This window comes from Salvelinus alpinus, chromosome 9, assembly GCF_045679555.1.
Source record: "Salvelinus alpinus chromosome 9, SLU_Salpinus.1, whole genome shotgun sequence".
In the NCBI taxonomy this organism is placed as follows: domain Eukaryota; kingdom Metazoa; phylum Chordata; class Actinopteri; order Salmoniformes; family Salmonidae; genus Salvelinus; species Salvelinus alpinus.
The window spans coordinates 36,129,363-36,143,876 of record NC_092094.1 but is presented as its reverse complement, the minus strand read 5'-3'; the positions used below and the strand labels follow the sequence as shown (position 1 = coordinate 36,143,876).

The 14,514-nt window shown below is 45.3% G+C and overlaps 1 protein-coding gene across 3 annotated transcripts in view; it reads left to right on the top strand.

The window, feature by feature from the left end:
- LOC139584718 (myocyte-specific enhancer factor 2A-like) overlaps window positions 1-14,514 on the top strand; it is a 100,807-nt gene that overhangs the window by 32,528 nt on the left and 53,765 nt on the right. For all 3 annotated transcript variants that reach the window (XM_071416866.1, XM_071416865.1, XM_071416867.1), the window contains exon 3: window positions 9,445-9,642. In XM_071416866.1, the coding sequence (XP_071272967.1) occupies window positions 9,589-9,642 (54 nt within the window). In that variant the 5' untranslated portion in view covers window positions 9,445-9,588. The remainder of the gene's footprint in view (window positions 1-9,444; window positions 9,643-14,514) is intronic.

Below are 14,514 nucleotides of genomic sequence, written 5' to 3'. Positions count from 1 at the left end.
GGCTCTCATGCCTCAGCCGGATCGCCAGGCTCCCCTGCCTCAGCCGGCTCGTCAGGCTCTCATGGCTCAGCCGGATCGACAGGCTCCCCTGCCTCAGCCGGGTCGTCGGGCTTTCATGCCTACGCTGGATCGCCAGGCTCCCCTGCTTCCACTGGCTCTTCAGGCTCTCATGCCTCAACCGGATCGCCAGACTCCCCTGCCTCAGCCGGTCTGTCAGGTTCCCAAGTCCCAGCCGGCGACAGGTTCCCGTGCATCAGCGGGGGTGACCGGCCCGCTTCTGATCCCCAGGATCGTCCCTTGGGTTGGCGTCCTGCGGCTGGAGCCGAACGTGCCGGGGAGGGTGTACCATCAGTTTTGCTCTCTCTCCGGCGCTCTAGGTCGCCATGCTCCTGCATCTCAGCCGGATTGACGGGTTTCCTGCGCCTCTGCAGAGGTGACCGGTCCGCTCCTGTTCCCCGGGATCACTTGAATTGCCAATGTACGTCAGGGCCATATCCACTCAAATCATATCAATGTACGTCAGGGTTGGATCCACTCAAATCATATCAAGGTGTATGTCACGTGTGCTCCCTCTCCGGCCTCTAGGTCACCAGGCTGCTCGTTATGGCACACACCTGTCACCATCGTTACGCGCACCTGCACGTCGTCAGACTCACCTGGACTCCATCACTTCCTTTATTACCTGCCCTATATATGTCACTCCTTTTGGTTCCTTCCCCAGGCTTCATTGTTTCTGTTTCATGTCTGTGCGTTGTTTGAGGTTCTTGTTTTGTATTATGTTGGTTTATTTTATTAAAACACTTTCTGAACTTGCTTCCTGACTCCCAGCGCACATCGTTACAGAATGACGCGGGATTTTGGTCGGCGTCCTGCAGCTGGGGCCGCACATCGGGGAGGGGGTACTGTCACGTGTGCTCCCTCTCCGGCCTCTAGGTCACCAGGCTGCTCGTTAAGGCGCACACCTGTCACCATCATTACGCACACCTGCGCATCGTCAGACTCACCTGGACTCCATCACTTCCTTTATTACCTGACCTATATATGTCACTCCTTTTGGTTCCTTCATGTCTGTGCGTTGTTCGAGGTACTTGTTTTGTATTATGTTTATTTTATTAAAACACTTCCTGAACTTGCTTCCTGACTCCCAGCGCACATTGTTACAGCGTACTTGAGTATAACTACTGTATTATGTGAAATAAAGGAGGAAGGCACTTTCTGTTGTAATCTCAATATCATTAAAAAAAACTAATTTAACATCCCTTCTGTCAGTAACATAAAGCACTTACTCAATGTAAAATGTTCATTATGAGATTTTTCACTTGGCTTGTAGTGGTTCAAAGTACCCCAGCTATTTCTAAGGGTGTGGTTTATCATGGTGCTAATATAGTAATCGTCTTAACTTCTCATAAATGTTTTTGAAGTCATTGTCTAGGAAGATAATGTCACCCCAAGCAATGATCTACAAAGAAAGTTAACAAGCTGTAGAATGTCCAATATGCACACACATTTAAAGGAGTTTCTTTAGCTCACTAGGCAAGCAGCTCTCTCTCTTTCTCAAGGCTTCTTTCTCACTCATTTCTGTTCACACACCCCTTTGGTAGATCTTATTAATTATATCTCATTAGTTGCCTTGGAAACAGAGGTGAGGGAATGTACAGAGTGAGAGAAAGAGAGAGACTGAGGGGTAGGAGGGAGAGGTGGAGGGAGAGAGGGAGAAAGAGAGAGATGGAAAGCAGGAGAGAGGAATGGAGAAAGTGGTTGTTGCAGGATCAGCCGTGTGTCAGATTAGCATCAGGAGACATTAGCACTAGTGATGCTGCTTCTGGGGCCACAATCCTACCTCTCCCTGCTGGAGTGGGAGATAAGGGTGCTCTCACAAAGGGTAGTGTAGGAGCGGGAGAGAGAGAGGCTGGCTCTCCTCCATTCCCCTCCAGGCCAACAGCCCCATTTCCAGGTACAGCAGAGCCTGATGATAGGAAGAACAAAGAGTTGGGGTGTTCATTTCTTAATGCACTTATGTCAGGGTCTCATTGAAACGAAGCAGCAGAACCATGAGGGTTTACTTTGCTCCATGTCCCCACACCGCTTAAAGCCTAACAAACTGGAACTGAGCCATTTCCTTCCACTTTCAAGTTTTGGGATTATATTGCTACCATTTAGCGCTGCTGTTTTCTTGTTAAGTATGAACTCTGTTTAATCAGTATTTTACTGCTCATTAGTTTAGTGTGTGATGGAGTAGTTATTCATCATTATGTAGCTCAGGAAATGTTTCAAGTCATTATCAGTCCTGGCCAAAACAAGGAAAGGCCTGACATCTAACTGAATAGAAAGTGGTGGAGTGCTTGGTGTGGCAGCATGTGCCTGTCCAGCCTGTCTAATGGCCCTGTACTGTAAACATAATAAACACACCGAGAATGAACAGGAGATGGAGTCCTGTTGTTGTTTAGTCTCAGAGTTACAGTCAGGAAGGCAACACGTGGAGGAGATCAGAGAGTAAGGGTGTCCCCAAGGCACACTCCCTCCCTTTTTTCTATCCCTCCGCTGCAGTGGGCATTTAGAAGTGGTCCTGAAAAACAGGAAGTGGAGAGGCAGGAAGTTGAGTCTTGTCTGCCCACTCCGTGGCCTGGCCCTGTGGTAGAATAGTCAAACTGAGCTCTTCACACACAGGAAGCACAACTGTCATGGCTATGCTCAGGACTTTGGCTCCTGTCCATGACAGTCAGAGTAATAAGGGAAATGGGTTAGGCTTTCCTCACATTAAACACTCACTTAGACAGTACAGTACACACATTTGAATGTATAGTCATTGAAGCAAGTAAGAGCTGAACATTCAAAGCATTGGATGTTCTTCTTGGCTTTAGGATATATCATTCTAACCACATCATGCTCTGAATGTAGTATGGCCAATAACAGGGTCAATAATAGATGCTCTGGTCTCATCCTTTAAATGAAATGAACCATATAAGGATGTCGTCTTTTGTGTTGGACAGCAGTGTAAGATGTAATATGAGGTTAAGTAATACTAGGCCTACAGCTCTGTGACTACGTGCAGAGCTTATTCAGGCTTACTGACTGAGAGGGAGTGAGGCGGATGTGCTGTGTTCAGTAATTACATGGGAGTGGAGCATGTTTTATTGAGTGTGAAAGGGCCGACCCCGTCACCAACCCTCCCCATCTCCCAGAGGCCTGTCTCATGGGAGGGAGGAAGGGACAGAGAGACAGAGAGCGGCTGCTACTGGGCCTGTCTCCGTGGCCAAAAATCACTATTAATTAGATTAATTCCAAGAATCTAAGAGGACTTTTTAAGCTAAACAACAATGCTCAAAACATCCCACTGTATTTACACTCTTGGTTCGTATGGTTGTAAATGAGGCTTGGTTTCGTCTACACATTCTGTGTGTCATGTAGCTGGTATTGATTTAGATGTCAGCCTGATGTGGTCTCTCCTATAGAGACATATTCACTGTGCATTGATCTCTGTGGTGCAAATGTTTGGTAAGCACCTTTAAGAAGTGCTGGACTGGTTTAAATGAAATACTAAGTGGTGCAGGTGTACATTATCAAGGCCTCCTAAAGAGTACATGGTGAGATGTATACATTTTCATTCTTACAAGCAAGGTGAAATGGACAGTATAATCCTATCAAGCGTGATTAACATAGAGTAAAGCTTTAAATGCATAGTTCAGTTAACTTCACCTTTAAAACACCATGGTTGTATGGACCTGGAGAGTCCATACCAGAGCAAATAGGGTTAAGTGCCTTACTCAAGGGCACATTTGCCAGATTTTTCATCTAGTCGACTTGGGGATTCGAACCAGTGACATTTCAGTTACGGCCCAACCCTCTGAACCACTAGGCTACCTGCCGCCCATTGACTTCAGTTATGTTACTTAGCTGCAGTTTACCATTGGCATCATTGAGCGCTAAACAATGGGAGTGGTATGACTCATGGTAGCATGCTCTAGTTAGCAAGCCTTGTGGAGGGTTACGTACATCCACCTGTGCAGAGGCGTGCCGTGCTGAGGCTGTGAGTGGTGACACGCTGCAGTGCTGGCCCGTCTCCACGTGCTGCAGTAATCCACCAGGATTTAGTGTAACTCTGCATCCCCTCTGCTGCCCTGGCCCTGCCCTGCTCTGCTCTGTCACCCAGCGAGATTAGGACACAACTCACAGCCAGGATTACAACTCTGCTCTCTACCTACAGTACATACAGTGGAAGTCGTAAGTTTACATTCAGCTTAGCCAAATACATTTAAACTCAGTTTCACAATTCCTAACATTTAATCCTAATAAAAATTCCCTGTCTTAGGTCAGTTAAGATCACCACGTTATTTAAAAAAATGTGAAATGTCAGAATAATAGTAGAGATAATTATTTATTTCAGCTTTTATATATTTCATCACATTCCCAGTGGGTCAGAAGTTTACATACGCTCAATTAGTACTTGGTAGCATTGCATTTAAATTGTTTAACTTGGATCAAACGTTATCGGGTAGCCTTCCATATGCTTCCCACAATAAGTTGGGTGAACTTCGTCCCACTCCTCCTGACAGAGTTCTTGTAACTGAGTCAGGTTTGTAGGCCTCCTTGCTCGCACACGCTTTTTCAGTTCTGCCCACACATTTTCTATAGGATTGAGGTCAGAGCTTTGTGATGGCCTTGACTTTGTTGCTTCAATATATCCACATAATTTTCCTACCTCGTGATGCCATCTATTTTGTGAAGTGCACTAGTCCCTCCTGCAGCAAAGCACACCCACAACATGATGCTGCCTCCCCCGTGCTTCACGGTTGGGATGGTGTTCTTCGGCTTGCAAGCATCCCTCTTTCTCCTCCAAACATAACAATGGTCACAATGGCCAAACAGTTATATTTTTGTTTCATCAGACCAGGGGACATTTCTCCAAAAAGTATGATCTTTGTCCCCATGTGCAGTTGCAAACTGTAGTCTGGCTTTTTTATGGCGGTTTTGGAGCAGTGGCTTCTTCCTTACTGAGCGGCCTTTCAGGTTATATCAATATAGGACTCTTTTTACTGTGGATATAGATACTTTTGCACCTGTTTTCTCCAGCATATTCACAAGGTCCTTTGCTGTTGTTGTGGGATTGATTTGCACTTTTCGCACCAAAGTACGTTAATCTCTAGGAGCCAGAATGCGTCTCCTTCCTGAGCGTTATGGCGGCTGCGTGGTCCCATGGTGTTTATACTTGCGTACTATTGTTTCTACAGATGAACGTGGTACCTTCAGGCATTCGGAAATTGCTCCCAAGGATGAACCAGACTTGTGGAGGTCTACAATTTTTTGTCTGAGGTCTTGGCTGATTTCTTTTGATTTTCCCATGATGTCAAGCAAAGAGGCACTGAGTTTGAAGGTAGGCCTTGAAATACATCCACAGGTACACCTCCAATTGACTCAAAGATGTCAATTAGCCTATCAGATGCTTCTAAAGCCATGACATAATTTTATGGAATTTTCCAAGCTGTTTAACGGCACAGTCAACTTAGTGTATGTAAACTTCTGACCCACTGGAATTGTGATACAGTGAATTATAAGTGAAATAATCTGTCTGTAAACAATTGTTGGAAAATTACTTGTGTCATGCACAAAGTAGATGTCCTAACCGACTTGCCAAAACTATAGTTTGTTAACAAGACATTTGTGGAGTGGTTGAAAATCGAGTTTTAATGACTCCAAACTAAGTGTATGTAAACTTCCGACTTCAACTGTAACTCTTACAGCTGTGAACAAGTTGACTTCACATCCATCAAGCAGTTAACCCACAAGCATTTATTTAAGTTCAGTTATGGATTAACTTTGACATACTTTTTACTTGGACTTTTTTTTATGTGTAGGCAGCTATGTGAAAAGGTTTAGTAATCGACACATGCTACAGATGTACTGATACATAATGCATCAGTGAAGAAGAAAATAAAAACAGTACAGGTGTTGATTGTCTGTCTCCCATCTGGTGTCTCTTTTGAGAACCATGCTTTAACATTCACCAGTTGTTATGCATAGATTTATAACACCTTTTATTATGCTAAAACGGATCTGAATTTTTGTAATTGCAAACAAACTTTTACTGTGTTAAATGTTATTCATACCCAGCAAAAATGATCCAACTACATCCTGTATATAGCCTGTATATAGCCTTATTATTGTTATTTTATTGGGTTTAAAAAAAAAAATAATAATAATAACTGATTTAGTAAATATTTTCTGAACTCTTATTTTTCTTAAAACTACATTTTTGGATAAGGGCTTATAAGTAAGCATTTCACAGTAAGGTCTACCCGTTGTATTCGGCGCATGTGGCAAATAAAATGTGATTTTTTATTTGATTTACAGATAGAATAAGGAAATCTATTTCTGTGTTTTCTTCAGATAGTAGCTGTACCAAGCAGAGTGCAGTAGCAAACCTGGTGTCTGAGGCACCTCAGCTTGTCATCTCATATTTACGTAACAGAAATGTCATGACACAAGGCATTATGCCACAAGAACCTGCACTGTACTAGACTGCTATGACAGATCCTCTCACAGTTTAGAGACGAGGTGGAATGTGTGTGTTTCACTGTCTTCAGATGTAGGCCTACAATTGTACAGTAGTGTCAAGAGAAGCAAGTCAACTGCTCTTCAAAGCGAGAGAGACGGACAGAAATACACACTCATACAGACACACACGTAGAAAAAGTGTCAGTAGGAGTATTTGGAAACAGTGAATGAAAAAGAACACTATCGTTCTCACCGACTTGTTGTGATGTGGTTTAGGGAAATTCTTCATGGGGCTTTGCGTAGTTAGTTTCCTTACTGTGGACAGCCGTGCGTGGGTTGGGGGTTGTTGGCTAGGTGATCTCATGTTGAGTTTGCCTAACAGTGGTTAGATTCAGACAGCCAGACACTATAATGCCAGTGTCTCAAAGCCTAAAATTACTGTGTGCCACTGGAACTGGCCATTTCTGGTCCCATGATGTTAGTCAGCTCTCACTGCTTTTTGGTCTATGGTAACCACACAGTAGTCTATAGTGCTAACTGTATCTCTGCTGGACCAAGGCTGAATACTACAATGTTAACCTTGCCCAGAGGTTCTGTTCTAAGGGAAATAGAAGCATTTTTCCATTTGCTTGTAAATTATGTCCATGTGTCAATGATGAATGCTCTTCCAGGGAGATATCTATCTCTCATAGAGCAGAGATCAAAGTTCACCGGGCCTGCTGGAGTCTGAACCAGTGACCAGGTTGGCAGGTTACAGAGTACCTCACGTGGGAACTACCTCATCCACCTCAGAGGATTTAAACCTGACTGGGTGTACTCTTAATCATCTGAAGAGCAAAGCTGGCAGCGGCCTGGATCAGATGAGGATTTTATTTTTATTTTATTTAGTTATTTAACCTTTATTTAACTAGGCAAGTCAGTTAAGAACAAACTCTTATTTACAATGACTTCCTACCAAAAGGCAAAAGGCCTCCTGCGGGGACAGGGGCTGGGATTAAAAATAAATGAAATAAAAATATTGGACAAAACACATCATGACCAGAGAGACAACACAACACTACATAAAGAGAGACCTAAGACAACAACATAGCATGGCAGCAACACATGACAACACAGCATGGCAGCAACACATGACAACACATGGTACAAATATGATTGGGCACAGACAACAGCACAAAGGGCAAGAAGGTAGAGACAAAAATACATCACGCAAAGCAGCCATAACTGTCAGTAAGAGTTTCCATGATTGAGTTTTTGAATGAAGAGGTTGAGATAAAACTGTCCCGTCTGAGTGTTTGTTGCAGCTCGTTCCAGTCGCTAGCTGCAGCGAATTGAAAATACGAGCAACTTAGGGATGTGTGTGCTTTGGGGACCTTTAACAGAATGTGACTGGCAGAACGTGTGTTGTATGTGGAGGATGAGGGCTGCAGTAGCTATCTCAGATAGGTGGGAGTGAGGCCTAAGAGGGTTTTCTAAATAAGCATCAACCAATGGGTCTTGCGACAGGTATACAGAGATGACCAGTTTACAGGGGAGTATAGAGTGCAGTAATGTGGCCTATAAGGAGCATTAGTGGCAAATCTGATGGCCGAATGCTAAAGAACATCTAGCCGCTAGAGAGCACCCTTACCTGCCGATCTATAAATTACGTCTCCGTTATCTAACATGGGTAGGATGGTCATCTGAATCAGGGTTAGTTTGGCAGCTGGGGTGAAAGTGGAGTGATTACGATAGAGGAAACCAAGTCTAGATTTAACTTTAGCCTGCAGCTTTGATATGTGCTGAGAGAAGGACAGTGTACCGTCTAGCCATACTCCCAAGTACTTGTATGAGGTGACTACCTCAAGCTCTAAACTCTCAGAGGTAGTAATCATACCTGTGGGAAGTGGGGCGTTCTTCTTACCAAACCACATGACCTTTGTTTTGGAGGTGTTCAGAACAAGGTTAAGGGCAGAGAAAGCTTGTTGGACACTATGAAAGCTTTGATGTAGAGCGTTTAACACAAAATCCAGAGAGGGGCAAGATGAATATAAGACTGTATCATCTGCATATAAATGGATGAGAGAGCTTTCTACTGCCTGAGCTATGTTCTTGATGTAAATTGAGAAGAGCGTGGGGCCTAGGATCGAGCCTTGTCTGAGACAGCAGATGTTCTGACTTTAAACACTGCTCTCTTTGAGAGAGGTAGTTAGCAAACCAAGCCAACGACCCCTCAGAGACACCAATACTCCTTAGCCGGCCCACAAGAATGGAATGGTCTTTGGCCAAGGAAGAGTGAAGCTCTGTGCTCGGTCTTCACAGGCATCTTAGGAATACTTTTGACTGACTACTGGTGTACATATGAGAGTAAGACAGACACAGAGAGCGAGCGAGAATAGGATACATTTTTTGTTATTAAAGCTCTGTGATTCTGTCATCCTGCTACTGGTTGTTAGGCTTAAAGATCAAAGCCAGATATACCCAGTAGACATGGACTTGGTTGGGAGTCAACACCAGCTCCACATGGCAACTTGTACTTCAGTAAGAGCTTAATGCAGTCATTTCTCACATAAAATGGAAAAGATAATTTCACACTTATGTATGAAAAGCTCTTGAAATGCACTTTTATCATTGGTTCTGAATCAGGCCTATTCAACACTAAAGAGCAGATGAACTTATAAATTGCGTTTAGCATTTTCCGAACGGTTTCTCCTTTAAGTCTGAAGTGTTCTGACAGTGGCTCCAGCTGCTGTGGAAGTGCAGGTGAGGAGATAAGGTGCCATCATGTTCTCCGGTCTGTCTCATAACCTCTCTGTATGTGTCAGGGAATGGAACACAGAGCCATTGGCTGCTTTGTTGTGCCTGAGAAGAGATCACTGGGTGTTATGTTAACTCTGTTCTCTCTCTCTCTCTCTTTCTCTCTCTCTCTCTCTCTCTCTCTCTCTCTCTCTCTCTCTCTCTCTCTCCCTGCAGATTGTGGTGTGGTCACGAAAACGACAGAGCCAGAGAGAGAGAAGAGAGAGTGTTGTACAATGTGCTAGGAGATAAGGAAGAAGACGAGCTCGGTAGTTTTTCTGATATTCTTGAGGTGTCAGAGAGACCGAACAGAACGCAGAGATGGGACGGAAGAAGATACAGATCACCAGGATCATGGATGAGAGGAACAGGCAGGTCAGTGTCACCCCTCTCACCTGCCCTACACTCAGCATAAAGATGCCTCTCTCTCCACACACAAGCCAATGGCAGCAGGCTACTCCCACTTGTCTACCTGAGGCCTACAGTGTTGTTCCGCTTGGAGTTGAAAACAGGAGTTGTCTTCTCACCGCTTACCACCTTTGGTGAATTCTTGACAGGGACTCAAAGTTCCCACTGACTTCACATGATTGTATGTTTTCATATAGCAACCATTTCTATTTGAGGTTACACTTTTCTCTGGAATGAATTGTTGACTCAAGTATTTTCAATCCAATAAACACCATTTATTGTTGTAATAAATTAACATTATCCAGTACTTTAAGAGAAAGTATATCTCTCCAGTTTAAGGGTTGGAGTAAAATGCCATTTCTATATTGGGTAATATTTTGGATAGGATACCTGTTCTATGGAACTGAAGCTGCTGTCAGTGACAATATGAATCTGAACAGAAAGTCCCCAGCCAGATAAACAAGAACCATGACATTTTTTTGTCAGTGCAGCCTTATTTACAGACATGATTCCCCCGCTACCCTGCAATTTCAGCAGGAGAAGTTGATGAGGCAGCAGCAGTAGTATAGCAGGCTGCAGCGGGGGCTGCTTGGCGTGGGAGTGAACCCAGAACACTGAGCAGTGAGCGGGGCAAAGTGGGGCGACTGCGGCCTCTCCACACTGGAGGGCTTGTCCGTTGGCCTGACAGGGCCCCTCGCTGGGCTCCGCGCGGCTCCATGCGGTTGCAGCTGCTTGGTAGTAATTAGGAGCAGCCACTGCACCACACCACCCTCTCATTAGTAGGGTGGGTCAGTTAGCCGGACACAGAGTACGCTTCTCTCCCTCAACTCTAACTGCCATGGCTCTGGTACTGGCCAGCCACAGAGAGGAGAGGCCTGCCCTGGAATTCACTCTGTTTGCCTGCTCACGCTAAATATAACCCCCTTAAACAGTACAGTACCGTCCTGTCTGCTCAACCACTGTCTGAGGCCGACTGTATCTGTGGAGAACCGAAATCCCTAGTTTTCTTATCTCTGCATTACATATGTAGAATATGTAGATATATGTCAGGTAGTAGGTATTCCTGTGAACAGCAATGTGTTTGATATTTTGCATTACCCATGATAAAGTATGGAGATGTGGTCTTTGAGCCCGATCCAATAGGATTTATCCTATTCGCACCCTCTCAAAATATAATTTGCACTCTCTAGTGGGTGAAACAACTTTTATGCCATGCACACAGAAAGCGAATTGAGGTTTTGCTCACCCTCCCGAGGGTGATAACATGAGACCTCATGCCCCTTCTCCTCAATGCTGCACTGCTCCCGCTCCCCCCATGTCTCTGACTGTTACTGTGTGGGATGCAGCTCAGCCAAGTGCAAAACCAAAATCTACATGATGGGCCAATTATCAGCATAACACCTGTTTCTGGGTGGGATCCAAATAGCAGTCCAGGTGAGAGCAGGCTCCTGCCAGAGCATTATTATCTGCACCATCTGCACTGACCTGTGACATCAGCAAAAAAGGAAAAGGAAGTAAGCGACAACATCAGTTCAGGTTGTTTCTGATTGCTAAATTGGCTGTGAACCCTCAGGATTATCAGTTTAGCTAACCAACGCGATATCTCAGATACCATTGGCTCGATTTTGATGAAACTTGCGTGAATGATCAAATCAAATCAAAGTTAATTTGAGGGCAAAAAAGGTATTAGGTGAACAATAGGTAAGTAAAGAAATAAAAACAACAGTAAAAAGACAGTGAAAAATAACAGTAGCGAGGCTGTATACAGCAGCGAGGCTATAACAGAAGCCAGGCTACATACATGCACCGGTTAGTCAGGCTGATTGAGGTAGTATGTACATGTGGATACGGTTAAAAGTGACTATGCATATATGATGAACAGAGAGTAGCAGTAGCGTAAAAGAGGGGTTGGCGGGTGGTGGGTGGCAGGACACAATGCAGATAGCCCGGCTAGCCAATGTGCGGGGGCACTGGTTGGTTGGGCCAATTGAGGTAGTATGTACATGAATGTATAGTTAAAGTGACTATGCATATATGATAAACAGAGAGGAGCAGCAGCGTAAAAGAGGGGTTGGGGGGGCACACAATGCAAATAGTCCGGGTAGCCATTTGATTACATGTTCAGGAGTATTATGGCTTCGGGGTAAAAACTGTTGAGAAGCCTTTTTGTCCTAGACTTGGCACTCCGGTACCGCTTGCCATGCGGTAGTAGAGAGAACAGTCTATGACTGGGGTGGTTGGGGTCTTTGACAATTTTTAGGGGCTTCCTCTGACACAGCCTGGTGTAGAGGTTCTGGATGGCAGGCACCCTAGCCCCAGTGATGTACTGGGCCGTACGCACTACCCTCCGAGCAATTGCCGTACCAGGCAGTGATGCAACAAGTCAGGATGCTCTTGATGTTGCAGCTGTAGAACCTTTTGAGGATCTGAGGACCCATGCCAAATCTTTTTAGTTTCCTGAGGGGGAATAGGCTTTGCCGTGCCCTCTTCACGACTGTCTTGGTGTGTTTGTACCATTCTAGTTTGTTGGTGTTGTGGACACCAAGGAACTTGAAGCTCTCAACCTGCTCCACTACAGCCCCGTCGATGAGAATGGGCACATGCTCGGTCCTCCTTTTCCTGTAGTCCACAATCATCTCCTTAGTCTTGGTTACGTTGAGGGATAGATTGTTATTCTGGCACCACCCGGCCAGGTCTCTGACCTCCTCCCTATAAACTGTCTCGTCGTTGTCGGTGATCAGGCCTACCACTGTTGTGTCGTCTGCAAACTTAATGATGGTGTTGGAGTCGTGCCTGGCCATGCAGTCGTGGGTGAACAAGGAGTACAGGAGGGGACTGAGCACGCACCCCTGGGGGGCTCCAGTGTTGAGGATCAGCGTGGCAGATATGTTGCTACCTACCCTCACCACCTGGGGGCGGCCCGTCAGGAAGTCCAGGATCCAGTTGCAGAGGGAGGTGTTTAGTCCCAGGATCCTTAGCTTAGTGATGAGCTTTGAGGGTACTAGGGTGTTGAACGCTGAGCTGTAGTCAATGAATAGCATTCTCACATGATGCGTCTTACCATAGAGATCCATCATTTACAAAATCACACTGATTGGCCTAAGGGGGGCGCTGCATCATTCGTGGGGGACGACATGTTTACCGTTGCCTTGTTTTTTTCCCCAATATGATTTTGAAATGTCACACTTCTTCATCTCCCAGAATGGTTATCAGAAGAGCCCAGGCGCTGCCATTACTCTTCTATGAGAATGGGGCACACTGTGAAAACACTTGGAGTGCTGCTACAATAAAACTTCAGCATGATAATGTGATGTGTGTGTATCTTCTCTCTATGGACCATGAAACACACAGTCCCCTTTCCCTGGGGTGTGCTCCTAACCAAGGGGGAATGGCCATTAGCATTCAGGCTCATTATCAGAAGACAGTTAGAATCTTTATCCGCATGGCTTCACCGCCAGCAATCCATATTCGTAGCATTAATGGGGAATAACGGCATATTTCTAAAATGTGACTATGTTTCTAAACCCCTCTGACTTGTTGTAGGACTGTCTGTCAAAGTGTGCACCTCTCTCTCTCACTCAGCTAGAGCTAGAGCTAGGTCACAGGGTTACACAGCCCCCCACTACAGCGCAAATATGCAGAAAATATAAACGTTTTGTTACAGTGAAAAAATACTAAATTCGGGAAGTCCAGTCGATTGTGAGATATGGCATATACATTTTATATGATAAATTTGGGTCGCGGGTTCACATTTTTACATTTTCTGAGATCTCTGCCAAGCAAGGAGGAAACAGCAGTCAGCACATGCAACAACACACGCAGGAGGGGACTCCTCATAAACACAACACTCAAAATAGCCTACAGACTTTAGCACATCACCCAACACAACACACCTTTCACTATATTGTCAGAAGCATCATCAGACCTTGGTAGTAATATATTTCATTTGTTTTTCAATGCACTGGAAACCAAGCAGAACATTTTGGCCTCTAAAGATGGCATCGTAGCCACACAAATACATTATAAGGTCATTGTCGGCCTCCCGAGTGGTGCAGTGGTCTAAGACACTGCATCGCAGTACCACTAGAGAGTCTGGGTTCGAGTCCAGGCTCTGTCGCAGCCGGCCGTGACTGGGAGACCCATGGGTGGCGCACAATTGGCCCAGCGTCGTCCGGGTTAGGGGAGGGTTTGGCCGGCAGGGATGTCCTTGTGCACTAGCAACTCCTGCGGTGGGCCGGGTGCAGTGCACGCTGACATAGTCGCCAGGTGTACGGTGTTTCCTCCAGCACATTAGTGTGTCTGTGTTAAGTGGGCATTGTGTCACGAAGCAGTGCGGCTTGGTTGGGTTGTGTTTCGGAGGACTTACGGCTCTCGACCTTCACCTCTCCCGAGTCCGTACGGGAGTTGCAGCGATGGGACAAGACTGTAACTACCAATTGGGTACCATGACATTTTTTTCGAAAAAAAAATAAGATCATTGTCGATCTAATCAGAAACACTGTGCTCACGACCTTATTCAGGTCGCAGACGTCGCAGACGACACTATTCTGTATACTTCTGGCCCTTCTTTTGACACTGTGTTAACAACCCTCCAGGCGAGCTTCAATGCCATACAACTCTCCTTCCGTGGCCTCCAACTGCTCTTAAATACAAGTAAAACCAAATGCATGCTCTTCAACCGATCACTGCCTGCTCCTGCCCGCCTGTCCAACATCACTACTTTGGACGGCTCTGACTTAGAATATGTGAACACCTACAAATACCTAGGTGTCTGGTTAGACTGTAAACTCTCCTTCCAGACTCACATCAAACATCTCCAATCCAAAGTCAAATCTAGAA